Source organism: Elephas maximus, chromosome 17, assembly GCF_024166365.1.
Source record: "Elephas maximus indicus isolate mEleMax1 chromosome 17, mEleMax1 primary haplotype, whole genome shotgun sequence".
NCBI lineage: Eukaryota > Metazoa > Chordata > Mammalia > Proboscidea > Elephantidae > Elephas > Elephas maximus.
Genome location: NC_064835.1, coordinates 86,794,708 through 86,818,658, shown reverse-complemented (window position 1 = coordinate 86,818,658; position 23,951 = coordinate 86,794,708). Strand labels below are relative to the sequence as shown.

Genomic DNA, 23,951 nt, shown 5'->3' with positions numbered 1-23,951 from the left:
CAGTGGTTAAGAGCTCGGCTGCTAACCAAAAGTTTGGCAGTTAGAATCCACCAATCACTCCTTGGAAACCCTATGGGGCAGTTTTACTCTGTCCTATGGGGTCACTATGAGTCCAACTCAACGGCAACAGGTTTGGTTTTGGTTTTAATCAGCAAGGTATAGGCTTTTAATCAGCAAGGTTTTAATCAGCAAGGTACCCCATTTAATCCACACAACTCTGTGATGCAGGAGCAGACGGGAGACAGAGACACTGAGAAGTCACATAGGAGATGAAATGGAGAGCCAGGCTTTGAACCCAGACCTCCTGGTCACAGGCTCTGGGGTACACAGAGGCATGCTGGTGCAGGGGTGGTCTCCAGCACACTGCCTGCTGTACAGTGGAGTCCTGCAGGGCCCTCCCAAGTCACAGCCTGGGGCCTCACTTTTGCTCCACCCCCACCAAGTCTAATTCTCTGTCTTGATTAAGAATACCTTAATCAAGAAAGGAGAGGGTAAATAAGGCCTGTTATTGTTGTTAGGTGCCTTCAAGTCAGTTCCAACTCACAGCGACATTATGTACAACAGAACAAAACAATGCCCTGTCCTGTGCCATCCTCACAATTGTCGTTATGCTTGAGGCCACAGTTGCAGCCACTGTGTCAATCCATCTCACTGAGGGTCTTCCTCTTTTTAACTGACCCTCTACTTTACCAAGCATGATGTCCTTCTCCAGGGATTGATCCCTCCTGATAACATGTCCAAAGAATGTGAGATGAAGTCTTGTCATCCTTGTTTCTAAGAAGCATTCTGGCTGTACTTCTTCCAAGACAGATCTGTTCATTCTTCTGCTGGTCCATGGTATATTCAATATTTTTCACCAACACCATAATTCAAAGGCATCAATTCTTCGGTCTTCCTTATTCATTGTCCAGCTTTCGCATACATATGAGAAGACTGAAAATACCATGGCTGGGGTCAGACGCAACTTAGTCCTCAAAGTGACATTTTTGTTTTTAGCACTTTAAAGAGGTCTTTTGCAGCAAGAAGTCCTAGGGACAATAAAAATGTTCTTTCCAGCTCACTCTTGTCCACCAGCTACACGATATTTGCCATTTCCACAAAAACCATCGCCTTTTCTGCCCTTGACAACCATGGGGGTAGGTGTTGCAACATCCCAGTGTACAGAGGAGGAAAGTGAGCCCCAAAGGCTTTGCCCAAGATCACCCCACGGCAAGGAGCCCGGCCAGCGCGTGGTCTGGGTCACCCCCCCCCCCCCCCCGCCAAGCCTGTGCCCTCCTGCCTTCTAGGGCTGCCTGTGACCGACCGGTGCCACCTCTCCTTCCCGCAAAAGCTGCTGCAGTCTGGGCCAGGGAGAGGCAGGGGCATGGGGAGGAGGGACCGCTCATGCTTCACCTCAGGGGTTCAGTTCCATGTGGAAATCCAGGTAGGAGGGCTCTGGGGGAAGCTGGCCCAAGAATAAGGAGCCCCTCCCACACCCCAGGCTCTGTTCCAGACCCTGTGCGCACCCCAGAGAGTAGTCTGCTCAAGAGTGTTCGCACACATTAAGTGCAACCCTGGGCAGGTTAAAGGGACATTCCATGGCCTTTTCCAAGTTTACAGTTCAGGACAGGTTAAAAACAAGGTTGACGACAAGAAGAGACACTGGGCTCCAGTCCCTGCACCACTGTGCACTGGTGACTTAGGCAAGTTTCAAAACCTCTCTGTGCCTCAATTTGCTCCTTTGTAAAATGGGTACATATATATACATAAGAAGAATGGATTCCTTTGAATTATGGTGTTAGCGAAGAATATTGAATATACCACAGACTGACAGAAGAATGAACAAATCTGTCTCGGAAGAAGTACAGCCAGAATGCTCCTCAGAAGCAAGGATGGCAAGACTTCATCTCCGCACTTTGGACATGTTATCAGGAGGCACCAGTCCCTGGAGAAGGACATCATGCTTGGTAAAATAGAGGGTCAGCAAAAAAGAGGAAGCCCCTCAATGAGATGGATTGACACAGTGGCTGCACTGATGGGCTCAAGCATAGCAAGGATTGTGAGGATGGCGCAGGAGCGAGCAGTGTTTCATTCTGTTGTACATGGGGTTGCTAGGAGTCAGAAGCAACTCAATGGCACCTAACGACAGCACACATATTAAATAAATAAAAAAAAAGACAGTACCCAGAACATGGTGTGTTAGCTAAATGATAACAGCAATAGAACGAACAACCAGCCACACGGCTCACGTTCCAGTCAAGGGGCAATGTATCGGCAGCACACCGAGGGAAATAGAGCCTGGTTTAGGGGGAGACCATCTCCTGAGAGAAGGAGGGATAAAGTGGGTCCACAGCTCTGTCATTCACTAGCTGAGCAACGCTGGCCACGTTACTTCACTTCTCTGAACCATACTTTTCTTATTTATAAAACACACAGGGTTACTGTAAGGATTAAATGAGATCATGAGGATGAAATACCCAAAATGAGAGGTGATGCTTGATGAATGGTCAATATAGTGATCAGTTCTGACACCACTGAATTTCTGGGCTGAAAAAGGCTGTCTTCTAATCACACACACTCAGACTTTATTATTTTAAAGCACAAGATGGGGCGGGGGAGACACTGATTACACATTAGGCAGCCAGGAGTACCCAGAATTTATATGCCACCAAAAAAAAAAAAAAAGATTTCTGAATCTCATTTTACATAGTTAGAAGAAAAAATAGAGTTTACTTGATAATATACGAGCAATGTACACCCCCCAAAAAATTAAAGAAAGAAAAACAGCTGTTAGATACGAATCAAGGTCTATTTTTAATTCATAAAAAGAAAATGCTGTAGAAACCTATGATGAAGCATTTGTTATAAATCAAATCACTATTACTTTCTTTAAGAAAAAAAATGGAGTTCCTTGATGCAGCTTGCTACAAGTGTGATCTGCTGTACCCTTAAAGAGCTGGGGCCAGGAGTGTGTGCGGAGGGCTGTCTTCCCCCACCTCCAGTTTGACGGGGTCTAGGGCCTCCACTCAGAATTGACTGGAACGCAGTTAACAATAACAAGGGCCTCCACAGCTCTCCTTCTTGCTCCCTCACCCCCTGCCCCACCATCCACCTCGGAGCTTGAGAGGCGCAGAGCACCAGGCTGTTTTCAATAGTGCATCTGCAGGGGTACCATTAGTGTGAGGGGTGCTGGCAGGCCCACGTGGTGTCTCCAGCACCTCCAGTTCCTGGCCTTGCTCTGGTTGCTAAACACCTGGTCTCTGCCGTAACGTCTCTTGAGCAACGCTTCCCTTGAAGAACTGAAAATGGCTCGACCCACTCGGAGAGGTAGCTGGGAACTACACAAACACTTGAATTCACAGTAATTACTTGCAAAAGCCTGTTTGAAGAGGCCAGGGAAACACTGTTGATAAACTGACTGCTGATCAATTACAACTCATGAAAAAATAAAAACTGCCTATTAACTTAGCAGTATGTTAACGCCTGCTTCCTACACACGCCTGGTAACTGAGGGCTGCCCAAGGTTAACACAACATTGCCGAGAAAGCAGCAAAGAGAGCAAACCTTTTTTCGTCAAGTCTTTCCGACTCATGGTGACTCTACAGGGCAGAGTGGAACTGCACCATAGGGTTTCCAAGGAGTGGGTGGTGGATTCAAACGGCCAACCCTTTGGTCAGCAGTAGAGCTCTTAACCACTGCGTCACTAGGGTTCCAAAGAGAGCAAAGAATTCCCTAAATTAAAGATAAAATAACCTGACGCTCCCCCCCCCCCCGCCCCCCATAGCCACTTGCCCTCCCCTCTAAGGCAGGTCTCTGGAGATCTGATTTTCAAACACTTGATCTGTATACAAAGTAAGTCCACAGGTACTATTCGTATGTGGCCTTGTCTTAAGTTTCCATCCTATTTCGAAGCTCAGGCTTAGGAAGCCTCCACTCTGACTTCTGAGAGAGGGCAGAAAGGTGGGCTTTGGGGCTCATGTCAGCAAGCTTTGAGGAGAAGACTGAAACGAAACTCTTACCTGAGAAATAATGTTGATGTTCTCTGAAGAGGACAAACAGTTTCTGAGACCGAGACCAGGCCCGTCAGTACTGGTGACTAAGTATCGTCAATATCAGTGGCTAAATACTGGGACCCTCGCCCCTGTCTGCACCAAACTTGTTGTTAGTTGCCATGGAGTGGATTTCGACTCCTGGCTACCCCATGCATACAGGGTAGAACCGCTCTATAGGGTTTTCAAGGCTCTGATCTTTCCGAAGCAGGTCACCAGGCCTGTCTCCCAACATGCCGCTGGGTGAGTTCAAACCTCTGACTTTTCAGCTAGTAGTCCACAGCCTAACTGTTCGCACCACCAGACTCCCCTGTATCAAATATAACATAAAACAATACAAAATTAAAAAATAAAAGAAAAAGCCGTGAATCCATTCACCCCACCTGGCTTACTTCATTGCATGCTGGAGGCCAGGAAACTAAGGACCCCATTTTTTAGTCTCTTTTCTCAGCCTGGTCCCCAGCTCCCCACACGTGGTTGAGTTTCCTCCTTGGACACAGGTGTCTCTTTGCTAACAGGCACCACAGTGGAGGCACCCCGTTTTCACATGGGTGGTGGCAGAGATCCCAGAGTCTTGCTCAGAGCTTCAAGGACACTGAGTGGCAGGTGGGAACCTCCACGGGCAGGTTGGACGGCAGGAGGCAGTGTGGCCTGGAGCTGATGACTCCCTAGCTGCGACAGAGACAGCAGCTCCTGGCAGGGGGGCTTTAGGGGCCACTCCTGGAGATCTGGCAGAGAGCCAAACTTCGAACAATTCTTTCAGCTCTGAATTCCCTGCATCAAATCCTTTTCTGCAATGCAAATCAAAACTACAATGAGATACCATCTCCCCCCAACAAGGCTAGCACTAATCCAAAAAACACAAAATAATAAATGCTGGAGAGATTGCTGAGGGACTGGAACACTTATACACTGCTGGTGGGAATGTAAAATGGTACAACCACTCTGGAAACTGATTTGGCACTGTCTTAAAAAGCTAGAAACAGAAGTACCATACAATCCAGCAATCCCACTCCTTGGAATTTATCCTAGAGAAATAAGAGCCGTCACACAAATAGACGTACGCACACCCATGTTCACTGCTGCACTGTTCACAATAGTAAAAAGATGGAAACAACATAGATGCCCATCAGCAGATGAATGAATAAACAAATTACAGTATAGTCACACAATGGAATACTACGCAACATGAAGAACAATGATGAATCCTCGAAACATCTCACAACACGGATGAATCTGGGAGTCGTTATGTTGAGTGAAATTAGTCACAAAAGGATAAATACTATATGAAACCATTATTATAATAACTCAAGAAAAGGTTTAAACACAGAAGAAAACATTCTTTGATGGTTACGAAGGTGGGGAGGGAGGGAAAGGGGAATTCACTAACTAGATAGTAGACAGGAATTGTCTTAAGTGAAGGAAAGGACAACACACAATTCAGAGGAAGTCAGCACAACTTGACTAAAACAAAAGCTAAGAAGTTTTCTGAACACAACCAAACACTTCAGGGGACAGTGTACCAGGGGTGGGGGTCTGGGAACCATGGTTTCAGGGGACATCTAGGTCAACTGGCAGAACAAAGTTTACTAAGAAAATGTTCTGCATCACTCTCCGGTGACTGGCATCTGGGGCCTCAAAAACAAGCAAGCAGCCATCTAAGATGCATCAACTGGTCCCAACCTACCCGCAGTAAAGGAAAATGAAGAACACCAAAGATACAAGGAAAATATTAGCCCAAGAGACAAAAGGGGCCGCACAAACCAGACTCCATCAGCCTGAAACCAGAAGAACAAGATGGTGCCCAGCTACCACCAATGACCATCCTGAAAGGGAACACAACAGAGAGTCCTTGACAGAGAAGGAGAAAGGTGGGGCGCAGACCTCAAATTCTAGTAAAAAGAACAGACTTAATGGTGTGACTGAGACTGGAGGAACCCCAGAAGACATGGGCCCCAGACTCTCTGTTAATCCAGAACTAAAACCATTCCCAAAGCCAATTCTTCAGGCAAAGAATAGATTGGACTATGAGACATAAATGATGTGCTTCTTAGTTCAAGTAGATACACGAGACTAAAGGGGCAGCTCCTGTCCAGAGGCAAGACGAGAGGGCAGAAAGTGACAGGGGCTGGTTGAATGGACACAGGAAATCTGGGGTGGAAAGGAGAATGTGGTCACATTATAGGGAGAGCAACCAGGGTCACATAACAATGTGTGAATAAATTTTTGTATGAGAAACTATCTTGAGCTGTAAGCTTTCACCTAAAGCACACACACACACACACACACACACACACACACACACACACACACACAAATCCTTTCTGCTTAACCTAGCTAGAGTGAATCCTGAATGACACAGATGCTGAGGAAGCAATCGGCCAAGATGCTTGGAATGTTAGCAAAAATTCATGTTGTGGGGAAAAAAATCCCTGCCATGAAAAAAAAAAAATTACTGGCAGGGCATATGAAAGGAGGAGGCTTGGAGAACACACAGGCATTCTGCTCAGAAGACAGTGCTTCAGAGAAACCTGTAAGACCAATGTGCAAAATACACCGACAAGGACGTTCACTGCCACGCCTTCACTAACTGGCGAAAGGTTGGAATGACCTAACTAAATGCCCACCCACAGCCCTGGTGGCGCAGTGGGTAAGAGCTACAGCCGCTAACCAAAAGGTCGGCTGTTCGAATCCACCAGCTGCTCCTCGGAAGCCCTATGGGGCAGTTCTACTCTATCTGATAGGGTCGCTGTGAGTCGGGATTGACTTGACGGCAATGGTTTTGGATTTTTTAGTTTAAATGTCCATCCAGAGTCCCTGGATGGTGCAAATGATTAAGCGCTCAACTACTAGCTGAACGGTTGGCAGTTCCAGCCCACCCAGAGGCACTTCAGAAGACAAGCCTGGCAGTCTGCTTCTGAAAACCCTACACAGCAGTTCTACTCTGCACACACAGGGTTGCCATGAGTTGGAATCAACTCAATGACAACTAGCAACAGGAACGAATGTCCATCCAATAGAGGGTTTGGGTAAGGTAGGATCTGTCCATACAACGGAATTCCTTGCATCCACGAGAACCAGATGCTAAGGAAGAATATTTGATCATGTGGAAAAGGGGCTCAACACATACCATAAATTTTGAAAAAGCAGCCCACAAAACAATATAGGTATTGCTTTTTATTAAATATCAACTTCTGTGTCTCTGTGTGTACATGTATATTTAGTACAGTACAGACAAAAGTTTAGAAGGCTATACCCGCAAATTTTATTGAAGTTATCTGCTCATATTCTGCCCCTGGATTGTATGATGGAAGAGACGTCTGTTATGGCAGGACTTGGCCTTGTGCCACGCACTGGAACAGTCAGAGACCAGCCCAAATGAAAGGAGCCAAGCAAGTCTTGTTGGAGTTCCAGATGTTCCACAGGTCTGCCCTGCGTGGGGTTTGCTACCTTCTAGACCCCTCCTGATTGCTGGCACAGCCAAGACCTGTTTACAACAGCTCCTCCACCACCTACGGAGCCTCCTGGGATGCCCCTAGGGCGCATGAAACCTGGAACCTGTTGCCATCGAGTTGATTCCGACTCATAGAGACCCTACAGGACAGAGTAGAACTGCCTTATAGGGTTTCCAAGGAGCAGCTGGTGGATTCGAACTGCTGACCTTTTGGTCAGCAGCCGAGCTCTTAACCGCTGCGCCACCAGGACTCCAGGGCCCATGGAAGCACTCAGTAATTTGTGTTCTCAAATGTGATACCAAATAAGCCTCACTTATCAAAAACTCTCAACTCAAAGACTGTCTTTACTCAAGAAGGCCATGAAGAACACAAGTTAACACTGGTCAACCCTTGGAAAAGAGGTGACTGATATCTTCGAGATGCTTTGTGTTCTTATATTAAGATCCCATTTTCACCCTGAGAGTATATGGGAAACACTAACACATGATGATATAAAGCTCTGGTTTTCAGTGGAGCACGCAGCTGACACCCAGCAACTGTCCAAATTCATTCCTGTGGATATGATCGCAGTTCCCAGGGAGTGGATCATCAGGCTGTACGGAGTGGTGTGGCTGGGTGATTCAGGCTTGGAGTAGGTGGGTCAGACCCACCAACAAGCCCTGTTCCTTCTCCCTTCTTCCTTCCATTAGCAGAGTTAGCACTACGGCTTCTAAGTAAACAAATCTTCCATGCAGAACCAAAACCCCAAAACCAAACCCGTTGCTGGTCAAGTCGATTCCGACTCACAGTCACCCTACAGGACAGAGTAGAACGGCCCCACAGGGTTTCCAAGGATCAGCCAGTGGGTTCGAAGTGCTGACCTTTTGGTTAGCAGATGAACGTTTAACCACTGCATCACCAAGGCCTCTCCATGCAGAAAGGACGCATAAAAAAAAAGTTTTTGGTACCACTCCTTGCGGGAGAGAGGGGGAGGTGAAAAATTAAGGCATTAAAGCAAAGTCCAAGAACCTCCAGGGAGCTGGGTGTTAAGCCCAGGTTAGCATGGCCAGTGCAGAGTGCAGACAGGGCTTCTGAGCTGTTCCATGCACTCCCCATGTGGGCTGCAGAATAATAAAGTGAACTCACAAGCCCAGGTCTGAGCTACACCCCGGGACAAAGTGTTGACTGAGGTGAGCCCCACCCATGCCTCTGTACCTGTGCTATACCTATCAGGTGCCGACACTGTGCCCAGCCTTAGAGCCACAACCAGAGCAAAGGCTGCTAATCACTGAGACAGGCTTGTACACAGATCACAGCAACACAGAGCAGCGCAATGATCACTCCTGTGGTCATTTCCCTAAGGAGCCAGGAGCGGAAACCAGCACTCGGCAGAGCTGAGTATCCGTCTGTGAACCTGAAGTGGGTGTGAGCAAGCTTCAGAAGCTTGTACAGACCTACGCCTGGTCATAGAAGGTGCCCAAGGGCTCACCCATCTTGGTCGGACAATGGCTTCGCATAAGTATACTCAATCCGGGAACTGGTTTTAAGAGAACAATTTAGTGCTCTTCTGTACCATCCACTTGTTGTATTGTCTGAGAACATTCAATTCTGCTATATAAGAAAAGACCACAAAAGGGATGGAGGAACCTCATAAGAAGGGAGGGCACGTGTGTAGTAAGCAGACAGAAAAGGGTGAAAGAACCAAAAGATACCTAATGTCCGTGAGGCTCTAAATATACACCAGGTACCTGGGCAGTAAATACACTAAATACACAAAAGCTACTAAATATTTATGATATATTCACATGCATGAAACAAATACACAAGTAGCGCTTCATAATCACGAACCTATCACCCATTGGTGATACCCATTCTGGCCCGTCTGAAACCATGGTTGTTCATAATGCTGACTGGAGAGCTGTTACGGTGGCTAGGCAGACTGTTCCTATGTCTTGCCAACAGAACAAGTGTGTGTCATTTGCCCAGGCCATCTCCTGTCTGTGGGACTGACCCCTGCCCCAACTTCACCTCTGGTCCTGGTAACCATGCCATCAGCGGGGAAGGCTGATGCAGCAGAGAGAGCCAGGACATGTGAACACTATGTATGCCAGGACTCAGGTGGTGTGGGTCTTCCACCTACTTGTACCCTACCCTACACGTTAACCTGCTCCATCTCTTTCCTCCTGCTTCTTGCTCTGTGTTTTAAATTGTGTCACACATCCAAACTCCCTGAGGGACCGAATTGCTGGGCTGAGCGCTGTGGAAACCATGGTCTCGGGAACATCTAGCTCAACTGGCATAATACAGTTTATAAAGAAAATGTTCTACATTCTACTTTGGTGAGTAGCGTCTGGAGTTTTAAAAGCCTGTGAGTGGCCATCTAGGATACTCTACCGGTCTCACCCCTTCGGGAGCAAGGAATAATGGAGAAAACTAAAGATACAAGGGAAAGATTAGTCCAAAGGACTAATGGACCACATCTACCATGGCCTCCACCAGACTGAGTCCAGGACAGCTAAATGGTGCCCAGCTACCACCACTGACTGCTCTGACAGGGATCACAACAGAGGGTCCTGGACAGAGCTGGAAAAAAATACAGAACAAAGCTCTAACTCAAAAAGAAAGACCAGATTTGCTGTATCTACTGGAGAAACCCTGAGAGTATGGCCCCGGACACCGTTTCAGCTCAGTAATGAAGTCACTCCTGAGGTTCACTCTTCAGCCAAAGACTGGATAGGTCCATTAAAGAAAACAAGACTAAAGGGGCACAACAGCCCAGGGGCAAGGACTAGAAGGCAGGAGCGAACAGAAAAGCTAGTAATAGGGAACCCAAGGCTGAGAAGGGAGAATGTTGACATATCATGATGTTGTTAACCAACGTCATAAAACAATATGTGTACTAACTGTTCAGTGAGCAACTAGTTTGTCCTATAAACTTTCATCTAAAGTACGATAAAAAAAAAATATATCAATTGTGTTGAGGTCATTTCCCACTTGACATCTTCTACCACTGACTCTACTCAGCAGTGCTCTGTACAGCAGATCTGCCAATTTTCCTTAAATGACATCCAATCTCAGATACGGAAGTACCCTTTACTGCTTTACTAAAACCCAAAAACCAAACCTGTTGCCATCGAGTTGATTCTGACCCCATGCGTTAGAGCAGAATGGCTCCACAGTGTTTTCTTGGCTTCCCCTTCAGGGAACAGATTGCCAGGCCTTTCTTCCACGGTACCACTGGGTGGGTTCGAACCACCAACCTTTAGGTTAGTATTCAAGCACAAACCATTTGCGCCAACCTCACCTTCTGAAAAGAAAGACAACTAAAGGGTAATCACTACAAATAATTTATGAAGCATTTTCTCCGCTTGTCATACATACATTATGTAATGCTCAAAAGCACCCTGCATGGTGTGAATCAGCACCACCATTCTGTGGGATACCCCAGGTCCCAGGGCCTGTAAGGGGCAGAGCCAAAATCAGAATCCCTGGCTGCCTCACTCGGAAGAACCTGCTTTAAGAATGCAAAACCCCATGACATTTTCATGTCCCACATTCAGGGAAGCTTCCTGAGGTTAGTTCCTGAGGAAATGCTCACACCACAGCTAAGGCTTCAGCTGCCGTCCCCCAACACCGGAATTTAGTGGCAGAAACCACAGGGAGATTGGGAGGCTGGCATGTGGACTTCAGAGGCGAGGGCATATATTTCTGGAAGTTCTTAAACTTCACACATTAAAACCAGTTCCACACCAGAGCCAAGAGGAGGCCTGAACAAATAAACAAGTTTCCACTCCTCACTTTTCCAGAGACCTTTCGTAATTTATTTTTACAGACAGCTTTATCAGAGGAAAACTACCCAAGAGCCCCTTCCTACCAAGAACCTCCCCAGGACTGGTGTGTGGGTGTGTGTGTTTGCACTGAGCTAGTGCCCGGTGAGGTGGGATGTGGTGAGGAGACACACCTTGCTGTGTGTACACACCTGACTCATCATTTCTAGACGATTCGATGCTAAACTTGCTGAGCATTGACAGGGCACCTCCTGCTTCATGGTCCAAGGGGCTCGGCACTATGAATTAGATCACGTTAAAAACAACACAAAGAATTTCGAGGCAATCTCTCAGAATCACAAATGTATCTCAGGGACCATTTACCTGATCTAAAAAATAAAAACAAAACCCAAACCTGTTGCCACCAAGTCTATTCCAACTCATAGAGACCCTATAGGACAGAGTAGAACTGCCCCATACGGTTTCCAAGGAGCAGATGGTGGATTCAAGCTGCCGACCTTTTTTTTTTTTTTTGGTTAGCAGCTAACCTCTTAACCACTGTGCCACTGGGGCTCCTTACCTGACCTAAAATGCCGAAATCTAAGAATAATATGATTAGACTAGAATTCATCTGATGTCCGTTCAGTTCGGGAAAAAGGAATTTAGAACTTTGACCCTCACTGTTGTCCTACCTACAGATAACACAAACCATGCTACCAGTGTTTACAGGTATCTAGACAACCAAAGGGATAAACAGATACCACAAGAGTCAAACCACAGGTGGATCTGGGAAGGCCACTTCTGGGCAAGTCCTTCTTTCTCCAGATGCAGACCCCCATCTCAGGAGAAGTTCTCATTCATGGCCACGTGGCCAAGTCTTAGCATGACTTGAAGTCTTACCTTCTCTGAGATGCCTTCCTTGACTACTTCGCCTTCTACCCACTGCGTCTAAACAAAATCCAGGGCTGGGTGTACACCTTTAGGCTTCAAAAGGGCTAATACTATTCTCCAAGGAATTCCTAAGCACCTTGAAGAAGCAATTATGGTCTGGGTTTTTCTGTATTTTCTTTACTGCTTTTAGTAAATGCCAAGCACACACATGATGAGCCTGATAAAGAAGAAGCAGCGGCAGGAATAGGAATACCTTGGAAAACATTAATCCACGTGTAATTGGTTTATTATTCTGGGTTGGGCTGGCCTGGGCTCAGTAATGTGTAAGCAGAAGGCTATTCGTTCTCCTTCGGTTCCAAAGTTTCAAAGCCACTCTTTCCCTGCTTCATCTCAGCCTCTGACTAGAAGAATCTCCAGCAGGCCCATCAACTTTTCCAGCCTTTTTCAGATAATAGTAAGTCCAGTGCAATCTAATGATCACATAAACCCAGGTCTCCCTTCGTGGTGCACTGAAGATGGGGAGCAAGAAGCTCCTCTCTGCCTCCTTTCCCACCTGACCAGGACGCAAGTGGTTTCTCCAGGAAAAGAATGTTGTAAATTCCCTTTACATACAAAGAGCAGAGGTTGGGAGATGAAGCCCAGAGCTTTATTCTGAGCTACAGTGTGCAGAGGAGATAAACGAAGCAAGGTCCCTGCCCCACAGACGGAAACAAAGCCCTCCAGTTCTGGGAGGAGATGGACCTGGGGGACCTTGCCTGGGGAAGATGGGGTGCTGAAGGAATAAAAGCCCTGAGAGGTTGAGGGGAAAGTGGAAAGCTGGAGGCGGGGAGGCTGTCCTGCTTCGTCGTACTAGGAATGCTAGGAGGAGACCATTCAGTAAAGCAGAAACGACAGCCTAGCATGATTCCAGGTGGGCCCGGAGTCAGCTCTCCTGGTTCCACACCATCTGAGCAGGTGCCCAGGTGCCCAGGAGGGACCCAGAAGAGACCTCAGTGCCAGATGCAGGAGCCAGGTCCCCAGCTGTGGCTCACCACAGAGAGACTCGGCTGGACAATGCTCAGTGGACACACAAGAAGGAGTCTCAGTGAGAGGTGGTGGGGGAGGGGGGCATCTCGTTAAGAAGGCAGCAAGGAGACCAGATGTCCCCAACACACACACACACACACACACACACACACACAGCCCTGATGTGACAACAACCTTCTCTGGGTTCCCAGAGACCACGTGAGGTACAGAAAAGGGTCCCCTCGAAGGGGTGATCTGGAGAGACTGAGAGACTATCCCTCAAGAGAGCAAGCTGCTTTTAATCAGAGAGCGGCTGAGATGGCAGCACTTGAGTGTTGCTCAGGGAAAACACACTCATCAGCTAAGACTGAGGACAGGAAAAGGGAACCAAAGCGGTTTTGGGCAACAAAATAAATTTCACTTTTTAAAAATTTGCACACCACAAGTTATGGCTAATAAATCTCGCCCCTCAATGATAATCAAAAAAAAAAAAAAAAAACCCATTGCCATTGAGTCAATTCCAACTCACAGTGACCCTACAAGACAGAGTAGAATTGTCCGATAGGGTTTCCAAGGAGCAGCTGGTGGATTCGAACTGCAGACCTTTTGGTTAGCAGCAGAGCTCTTAACCACTGTGCCACCAGGGCTCCTTAACAATAACAGCTGGGCAGAAACATCTCTGCTCTGATTCAAATGCTTGTGTAGGGTCTGCCTGCAACACAACCAGAACTTATAAAGGTGCCTGTGCGGAGGACAAACCTCCAGAGGAAAAATAAGTGGTTGCAAGCTTTGCCAAGTCAAACCGATGGCCGCCCAGGCATCACAGGAAACCCATCCTCCAGGATGGCCAGGTGCCCTCAGGCACATCCTCTCATTTAACCGTGACAGCATCGCCATGAGCTGGTTATCATTACTCCCATTTCACCGAGCGACAAACTGAGACTCCGCACAATTCAGTGACTAGCCCAAGACGAGTGTGATAAGAATGGGATCATGACCACCAGTTGCCGTTGTGTCAATTCCAACTCGTGCCACCCTGTGTGTGTCAGAGGGGGACTATCTCCACAGGGTTTTCCATGGCTAATTTTTCAGAAGTAGATCACCAGGTCTTTCTTCCAAGGCACCTCTAGATGGACTCAAACCTCTAATTTTTCGGTTAGCAGCCAAGCACATCAACTATTTGCACCACCTTCGACTTCTAACCAAAAGGTCGGTGGTTCAAAACTACCAGCAGCCCTGCAGGAGAAAGATGTGGCAGTCTGCTTCCGGAGAGGTTTACAGACTGGGAAACCCTATGAGGTCACTGAGTCAGGATCAACTCAACAGCAGTGGGCGGTGGAACTCCAAGAATGGGACAGACACCCTTTAGACAACCACATGCCAGATGCTATGCATTTGGCTATACAATATCCATGGATGGTTCACTTTATTTATTTTATAAATGAGAAAACTAATGCTTATAGCTGTTAAGAAACCTACCTACCTACCAACTCACAGCTATCTAGCAGCAATGAGGGTGAGGGTGAGGAGAGTGAGGTACTTGCCCCTGGTACAAAATTTAACGGAGGCATCAAAAAACTCAGTAATATTATAATATATATTTTTAATTTTCAAGAAAATTGCCTTACACATTTACATAAATCATATTAATAGGTTGGTATAGGAATAATTATGTTGACTTACACGGAATTACAAGAAAAGTTTATAAATTAACTTTCACCATATTTCTAATGTAAACATTAAAATATCATATTTTGAAGGGTATTTTAAAGTAGAGTTGAGTAAGGCAATAGCATATTCCAACTTTCAGAAGATAAACAATGTTCCAATGCACTATTTTAAAACATCAAAGTTAATGCAAAAAATCCAGTGAGCAAAATAGACAATTTTAAATAAGGACAGGATCAGTATTACTGATCTTTTCCTTTTGCCTCGGGCACCAATATTGCTCACACTGTACCCTGGCAGAGTGAGAAACCTGCCCAGTTCCACCTGGCCCCGGACGCAGGGTCCCCTGATGCACTGCACTGGGCTAGCTCTAGAAAACCTTTCTCCTCACCATTTTCAACCTCAAAGAGCTCTCTCTCAAGAGCAGCCACGATGCTCCATAATCCCGGTGTCAGCCTGGGTGAGGGAGCTCCTGAGGCAATAACCAAAAACAACAAAAAAAAAAAACCAAACCCATTGCCACCAAGTTGATCCCGACTCATAGCGACCGTACAGGACACAGCAGAACTGCCCCCACAGAGTTTCCAAGGAGCGCCTGGCAGATTCAAACTGCGGACCTTTTGGTTAGGAGCCGTAGTACTTAACCACTCCGCCACGAGGGTTTCCCGTGGGAGAATACCAGGGTCCCAAATAGGTTCAATTCCATAGTCTGGTGTGTGTGTGTTTATGTAAATCAAAGGGAGCCTGCAGGCTAGGATAAGGGAGGAGGATATTTTATCCCTTTAGGAAGGTATGAGGTGGGCTCTAAAAGGTCACACGGCTGCTTGTCTCCCACTTGATGGATTTCCTGGCTCAACAGTAAGCGTTCCGCGGTGTCAAGACGCCAGCTGTAGACCTGTTCATACACAGCTCCAGTGCCTACAGTGACATTCCTTTTCACTTTCACTTCAAAAGCCAAATATTAATAATAAATAATAACTGCAATGATAACTACTCAGCCGTTTTGATCACATGGCCGCCTCCTAGTAAAGCCCGACCTGACAGAAAGCTTCTATTCAACAAATATTTGTTGCTTAAAATTCTGGACATTTCTTAGATTAAATCCAGAATCCCTGCTGCTGGCTGTCATGACAGCCTGAACACTGTTAAACGAATAAACCATTACCTGGAGCAGCAGGCAGACAGTGAATGAACGTGGGCACCGCTCTCCCTGCTACGGCCGGGGGGAGAACAGCAGGCACGAACACCTCGTTTATCAACCATTTAAACCCAGCAAGCCAGTCTCCCCCTCTTCTTTTCTTAGCGCGGCGAACTGCTGCGCTTTGCCTCGCGTTAGAGTCCAGCAAAGTGAACAAAGGGAAACTTTGGGCACTCGCAGGAGCGCATGTGGCTCACCTCGGCCCCACGGCCCCCGCGCCGCCCCAGGAGGCGGCCCCGGCGAGGGTGCCCGCTAGGCGGACGGAAGGCGCCTGGCTGCGTGGGCCCTGCCCTCGCCACCCACCCCCGCCCCGCTGTCGGAACGCCATTCAGGGTTCGCGTCGCCCCTTCCCCTGTTCCCCCGCGCCGCCGGGTCTTTGACCCACTCACGCCTCGAGGCCCACGGAGTTCAGACCATCCCAGGTACCTGGCACCGGAGCGTGGCTCGAGCTCGGCGAGAAGCGGAGGGTCGGGCAGGGTCCGCAGGGCTCCGGCGGGCCGGGGTCTGAGACCGCCCGGGTGCGCGCCCGCCGGGGCCCTGCCCGCCTCCAGGCGCCCGGGACCCCCGAAGCGGCTCCGGCGGCCGGGCGCGGGACGCAGCAGGTGTCTGTCCGGCCGCCCAGAGCAGCGCCAGCTGGGGAGCTGGAGAGCGGGGCGCAGGCACGAGCCTCCCCGCGGCCCGCGCTGCCCGGCGCTCAGCGCGCGCTCCCCGCTCTGGGCGCGCCGGCTCCGCTGCGCTGGGCTCGGAGGCGCGGGGGCGGACGCCGTGCAGCTCTGCTCCGCTCGCCGAGGCTGCCGCGCTCCTCCCCCGCGGCGCCCGCTCTGCGCCCCTCCCCGCCGGCCCCGACGCCGCTGCCCCGGCCTGGTGAGGGACCCCGCTGGCGAGCCTTACCCACCTTGCTTCTGCTCCCTCCTGCCGCCCGGCGGGGCTGCTCCGTCGGGGGCTCCAGGCGGGCCGGGGTCCACCCATCTGGAGGCGAGTCACGCCCGGAGGGCGAGGCACCCACCTCCGGGGCACCTGCGCCCACTTCGGGGGCACCTGCGCGCCCTCGGGGGCAGGGTCTAGGGCCAGGAAGAGGAGCCGCCGCTCAGATCCGACCCCAGCCTCAATCTTCCGGTCGCCTAGGGGCTTCAGGGCCAGATGGAGCCGGGCTGGGGCCCTAGGTCCGCCACGCAAAGCCGTGTGTCCCGCGGGCTCAGGGCCAGGAGGGAGTTGAAGTGGTGGGAAGGAAGTGCGCGTTTGAATAAAAGTTTTGTTTTGTTTTTTTACCCATGTAGGTCCAGAGCGTCTCCGGGCTAATTAGGGAAGCTGCTGCCCCGTCTTGAGGTGAATCATTGTTGTGACACCCACAAGGGTAGGAAGAAAGAGTGCTGGTGACTTCTCAGCCTCTCCGTTTATTTCTTTGAGAGAAGGGGCTGGTCCGTTGGGGGAGCCCGTCTTAGGAGATGTGCTGGTCTCGGCTGGTCGCCCTGCTGATGAATTACCAAGCCCGCACCTAAGCCTTGGTGAGCTGATTCCACAGCGCAGCGCCCCCTAACACGTGCCCCCAAGAGCGGGGAGCTTTGCAGGTGAGGGAGCCTAGGTGACCGTGAACTGTGTCCCCGCAGAGAACTGAGACCAGCACAGCCATCTTGTGAGAAGCTCTCATGCCTCAGATGGACCAGAGTATGCTGACATCAAATAGTGACGCTGATGTGTTACCTGATGTCTGAGTTATCCGCAATGTCGGTGGTCTTAGGTGGAGGATCACCCCCTGGTGTGGAGGGTCGGCTGATTTGCCTGCGGACACTGAGGTTGGGAGAAAACGACGTTTGTGTAGCTCTAGGAGAAGACCCAGGGAAGAACCGTGAAAGGTTTACATGGAAGGCTGACTGTAAACAGGATCAAAATCCCGAATAGAACAATCAGAGGCAGGGAAAGGAGGCTAAAGGGTGATCCCGCTTACTTGGAAATCTGTACCCCTAAAGATTACAACCTAGAAAACCCTGTGGGGCAGTCAGAATTGACTTGAGGGCACGCAAGAACAAAAGTCACTTAAAAGAGCCTATTGACCTTAGAAGATGCCAGGTTCTGCAAATGCTTAAGCACTGGACTAAACTCCTCACTGTCCAGTCAATTCTGACTTATAGTGACCCTACAGGACAGGGTAGAGCTACCCCAAAGGGATTCCAAAGAGCAAGCTGTGAATTCGAACTGCTGACCTTTTGGTTAGCAGCCAAGCTTTTAACCACTGCGCCACCAGGGCTCCAAAGCACCAGAAAAGGAACCCTGGTGGTGAAATGGCTAAACTCTGGGCTGCTAACCATGAGGTCGGCGGATCCAGCCCACAGCAAAGATTACAGCCTGGGAAAACCTGTGGAGCGGTTCTGCTCTGTCACAGAGGTCGCTGTGAGTCGAAATCAACATGGCACCCAACAACAACACTGACCAAAAGGTTGGCAGATTGGAACCCATGCAGAGGCACCCAGGAAGACAGGTCTGCATGCATGGAGTCACCATGAGTCATGATCAACTTGACAGCGACTAACAACACTGACGTTCAAGCAAGTACTCTGTATTCCCTGTGTGAAAAGAACGAGTGAGTCCTACAGACTCGTATTAACAACTGTGTGCGTGTGTCGGAAACCCTGGTGGCACAGTGGTTAAGTGCTATGGCTGCTAGCCAAAAGGTTGGCAGTTCGAATCTGCCAGGCACTCCTTGGAAACTCTATAGGGCAGTTCTGCTCTGTCCAATAAGGTCTCTATGAGTTGGAATTGACTCAATGGCACTGCGGTGTTTTTTTTTTGTTTTTTGGTGTGTGAATCAACTTCCCCACAGCAACTGACAACAACATTGACGTTTAAGCAAATGCTTTGTATTCCCCCTGTGAAAGAAAAGAATGAGTCCTACAGCCCATACTAACCACTGTGTTTGCTTTTGTCGAAATTCTTAAGTGGAACCAAACAACTCTAAAGAAACCAGCACGCCCTTCTCTCCTCTCCCTCTTTGAGCCTCTCTGCTTCCTTGCTCTTCAAAATCACACTTAGCTTTTGTTGTTGTTACTGCTAGATACTTACTGACTCCATAAACTTCCTTTCTACCTAAGAATTTCTTTTGTTTCCAGAATACCCCAAGCCTCTGCCTTTATTTGTACGTGCTGTGGGCGGCTTCTGGCGTTCCTGGAGGTTTTGAAAGGACAAAAACCGAGGTTCTTGGTGATTAGCTAAACTGAGAACACGATGTCAACGCCCAAAATAGAAAGTGGTGGGGAACCTTCTGAACAGATTAGGAAAATGGAAAATTATCTGGAGCCTGGTAGAGCAAGCGCCTTCATCCTTCTAAAATGTTGAAAGGAAAAACAGGGACCCTGACGGTCAGGTTCACCTTTCTGCTGCAGACTCCAGTTCCCAGGGCCTGCCACAGTGGCCTTCCAGGGGAGCTCCTTCCTCCTTACTGGCCCTTGGATCAAACCTTGAAGCTGGGTTGAGAAAAGGCTAAAATATTCAAACAAGGCTTTGCCAAAGGTTGAAAGGAAACACAGACCCTGTGCAGTTTCTTACAGCCTGCAGACAGTCATAAAGCTAAGGGCACTGGGTTGCTTATTCCCGGGGGCTCCAGAAAAATCTCTCAGCTATCCCTGAAAGCCCCTTTGCAGGGAAGTAGAAGCCCACTGACAAGCCAAGAGAAAGAAGGCTCTACCACTTCTCAATACATTGCACCTCATCTGAGAACCGCCTTTTATCAAATGCCAGGCCCTGTTCTAAACCATTTACAAATCGTAGCTCATTTAAATCATTCACACCCCAGAAACCCAGAGGTGAGACCTGCCATTTCCCTGACCTTACACATGAGGTACTGCTATTATCTCCATGTTAAGAATCAGGAGACTTGGGCACAAAAAGGGTGAGTACCATGCCCAAGGCGATGCAGGTAGACAAGGCCATTCAGGGCTAGGGTCCACACCCAGGCAGGAGGCCCCACAATCCACACCCTCGACGCTGAGCACTGCTGTCTTTCTGAAAATGACGTCGAGTCCTGCAGACTGAAAACAGCTTGTTAGTTTAGAAAAAAAAATAGGAGAAACAGCCCTTCCCACACTCAGGAAGAAGCATCCTTTGGATATCAGATATTTATATCTCTTTCTTCTCTCAATTATTCCTAACGCCATCCTTGTCATCACCTTCATCATCACTGCTAAAAAGACAACTAGGAATCAGTCTTCCCTTTTGGCTTTCTAACTCCAGGTCTTTGCACATTTCATTATAATGCTATAATTATATATGATTATAATTTGGCACCTGATGACAACAACAGTCAGTATCCACCCTCCTGAATCTTCGTGTAGTCAAACCAGAGAGCTATCGTTACCGTAATGGGGTGAAGAGTGTCAGACCAAAGGCGCCAGGCCTCTCTAACCCAGGCTGGTGGCTGGGAGACTATGTTCTACAGAACAACTCTTCATTAAGACCCAATAGTCTGCTCTTGGGTCTTCATGAGACACTCAATCTGCTTGTCTTCACTGGAGTTGAGAATATATGAACCCCACAGGCGCAGGCATCCCTACCTGGGCAGAGGATTGGCGTCAGGGACCAGACAGGAACCAACTAGAAAAAAGAAAGTCATCAGTCTTTGTTATCTAGTGCTGCTATAACAGAAATACCCCAAGTGGATGCTTTTAATAAACAGATGTTTTTATTCTCTCATAGTCTAGGAGGCTAGAAGTCCAAATTCAAGGTGCCAGCTCCAGGGGAAGGCTTTCTCTCTCTGTTTGTTCTGGGGGAAGGTCCTTGTCGTCAGTCTTCCCCTGGCATAGGAGCTTCTCAACTCAGGGACCCTGGGTCCAAAAGATGCACTCTGCTCCCAGCGCTGCTTTCTTGGTGGTTTGAGGTCCCTCTCCTCTCTGCTTGATTCTCTCTTTTATATCTCAAAAGAGATTGACTCAGAATAACAATCTAAACCTGTAGATTGAGTCTTGCCTCATTAACATAACCGCCTCTAATCCTGCATCATTAACATCATAAAAACCCCAAACCCCTTGCTGTTGTCCTCCAGTTGGTTCAGGCTCATAGCAACCCTATAGGACGGAATATAACTGCCCCACAGAGTTTCCAAGGAGCGCCTGGTGAATTCAAATGGCCAAGCTTCCGGTTAGCAGCTAAGCTCTTAACCACTGCACCACCAGGACCTCCATTAACACCAGAGGTGAAGATTTACAACACATAGGATAATCACGTCAGATCACAAAATGGAGGACCACCACACAATACAGGAAATCATGGCCTAGCCAGGTTGACACATATTTTGGGGGGACACAATTCAATCTATGACATCATCCCCATGACAGCTGGCCCATTGTCCAAGTGAGCCGCGGGGGCAGAGGTAGAAACGAGCTGCCTCACTGCTAAAGCCACACAGACCCTACTCCTGAGGGACTGTCTCCACAGACTGGCTGTCTGGTAGGACCCAGATCCCAGCCACTGTCCTTCTCATCACCCTCCAGCAATATGAATTGGACCAAGTCATTTCCCTCTTTCAAAACCCTTCTCTGGCTTCCATGCGGTTAGGACAAAGCTCAAACCCTTCAACATGGCCTGATCTCCTCCCAGCCCACCTCTTGGGCTTTATTTCAGTTCCACCCTTCTGGTCATTCTGCTGTAGCTACACTGGTCTTCTTCCAGTTCCTGGAATACCCCAAGCTCTTTCCTGCTTTGAGGACTTTGCTCATCTCCTGGCGTGCTCTCACCCTGACCCTTCATCTGACTGGCTCAGACTCATCCTCCAAATCTTAGCTTAAATGTCGCTCCCTTTGGTCTTTCACCCTGACCCATGTTTTTCTCTTTCACCCTATTCTTCTCTTTATAGCATGTATCACACTTGTGGTTTATTTCAGGTTTAATAATAAGCTCCCCCATTAGAGCAGTCTCCCAAGATGGCAGGGTATGTACCTGTCTTGAGGATTACTGTAGTATTTCAAGCATCTAGCATGGTGCTGGAACGTAGTAGCTGCTTGATAAACAAACTACCCACAACCTGCCATCATCCCGAACGGCTCCACAACAAATCAGTTCAACTCCAGGGCTCAGTGTTTCTTCCCAGCCCTTTTCCGTCCGCCTTGTGCCTCTTTAGTTTCCCACACTTCTGCTCTTGGGCCTTCCAGGGACCTTTTGGTCTTTGCCTCCTCCCTTGTCTCAAGCAGGCATCCCTGTCCAACTTCCACTCTTCCCAGCCCTTATCCACATGGTCATCACCCCAATTCCTCTCTTGCCAGCACCAACTCTTTCATCCCTTGGTCCTCCAGCCATGTCTTGCTGGTTGAAATCGCAACCCCACACAAGTCTTTTCTCTTCTTACAGCCAGGCCTTTCAGGGCTGCCAAGGAAAATCACAGAACCCTGCAGGCTGAAACCACAAACATTTACAGTCTCCAATCTCATTTGGGCTCTTAATACCTTATTCATTCTCTGAAAAAAAAAAAAAAAAAAAAGGTTGATACATAAAATAATAAAGAAGGAAAGATAGCCCGTAATTTCACACCTGGAGATCATCACTGTTACTATTTTACTGCATTTCCTTCCAGGTTGTCTTTTTTTTTTTTTTTTTAAAGGCATTTGAGTTTGACTGCAAACTGAAATGTCTTCTAATGGCCAAGATTAAGCTAAATGCACAATTTTGTATTCTGATTTTTTTCAACTACATTATAACGATCTTCTCATGTGATAACCAAGTCTTCATAAGCATACTCTTTAGAAGCTGTCTAATAATCTATTATGTGGCCAGATTATAAGTTATTTTACCATTTCTCTACTGCATTGTTTCCAATTTGGGTGTATTATACAAAATTCTTTGATAAATTCCAGCGTACGTAATTTATCTGCGTTCATGATGATTTCCTTAGGAGAGATCCAAAAGAGGAATTACTGAGTCAGTGAGTATGGATGGTTCTGAGGCTCTGACTGAGTCACAGGGGGTGAAGGCTTCTAAGGCTCTCAGGCCCAAGGGACACTACTGGATAGTGCTTCATTTGTCCCTGGGCAGTTCCTCATCCCATTCCACACAACCAGCAGCCCTAACTGTTCTCATGCACCATTTGTTCCCAGTCCCATCACACCCTCTTCTGAACACATGATTTTGCTTCCTTCAGAGAAAATTCAAGTTACCCTTCATGAGTTCTCTCAGTGCCTAACAACATTGATCTCTGATCCTAGACAGAAGATGGGATCTGCCTGCCCCTTAAATTGTAGGTAAGGTTGGCGTGCCCCCCAGTATGATTGTTACCCATAATTTATTAAGTATCTCATGCACAGCAGACACTACGCTAGTTGCATTCAAAGATTCCCATTTGAACTTGCATGAGGAAACTTTATAAAGTCCAGATAATTTGTGGAATGTACACAAGATCACACTTCGCACTGACACTAAGTGTCAGAACTCATAAATGACGCTGAAGCTCTTAACTTGCAGAGGGTATTTCTAAGTATGCACTGTAAAGTGGGCTGAATTGCTCCGCATTTGAAAAGGGGTACGCCATTAACCCATTTTTCACATGCGTTTGGCAATATGGTTTGGGGATTACAGATTTTTGTTCACATGATTTGATGTGGATGTTTTGTTCTACTTCTAAGAAATTGTATTGACATTGACACAAGTGCTGAGTGCCTGCTTCCTTTCTTTTATTTCTCCTATCTCCTTGCCTGCTGTTTACGTGGCCTCATCTGTCACCACCTCGCGCAGGCAGGTGCTTTCTGGCCACATCATCAAGCAGCAGCCTGCATGCTTTTTAGTTTTAACTAGTGATTAACTATTTTCAAGGCAGTTGTACCAGCCGTGGAGCTCTGCTTTAAGTCACACCTTTATTTTAATGGTTCTGAATGTTTTCTCACAAATCTTTACCACGTTTTTGTAAAAGAGATTGCAGATTAAAAAGCCAAGCAGGCTTTTTGTGTAGAATAAGCTCAGGGCTTTCTGTCTTTTCCCCGGGGCA

At 48.0% G+C, this 23,951-nt stretch overlaps 1 protein-coding gene across 7 annotated transcripts in view; it reads right to left on the bottom strand.

Annotated features, from left to right (window-relative positions):
* The window catches only part of CRACDL (CRACD like), a 180,316-nt gene extending 157,891 nt beyond the window's left edge, over positions 1-22,425 (bottom strand). For 3 of the 7 annotated variants that reach the window (XM_049856548.1, XM_049856553.1, XM_049856554.1), the window contains exon 1: positions 16,418-16,835. Coding sequence is in view for 1 of the 7 variants with exons in the window: in XM_049856552.1 (XP_049712509.1) it covers positions 16,887-16,960 (74 nt within the window). In the remaining 6 variants the exon portion in view is untranslated. Of the gene's footprint in view, positions 1-3,998; positions 14,825-16,417; positions 16,836-16,886; positions 18,176-20,535; positions 20,576-21,916 lie in introns of those variants that run through there. The other 4 variants (XM_049856555.1, XM_049856552.1, XM_049856549.1 and 1 more) reach the window with 4 other exon arrangements.
* Between the last annotated feature and the right edge of the window lie 1,526 nt (positions 22,426-23,951).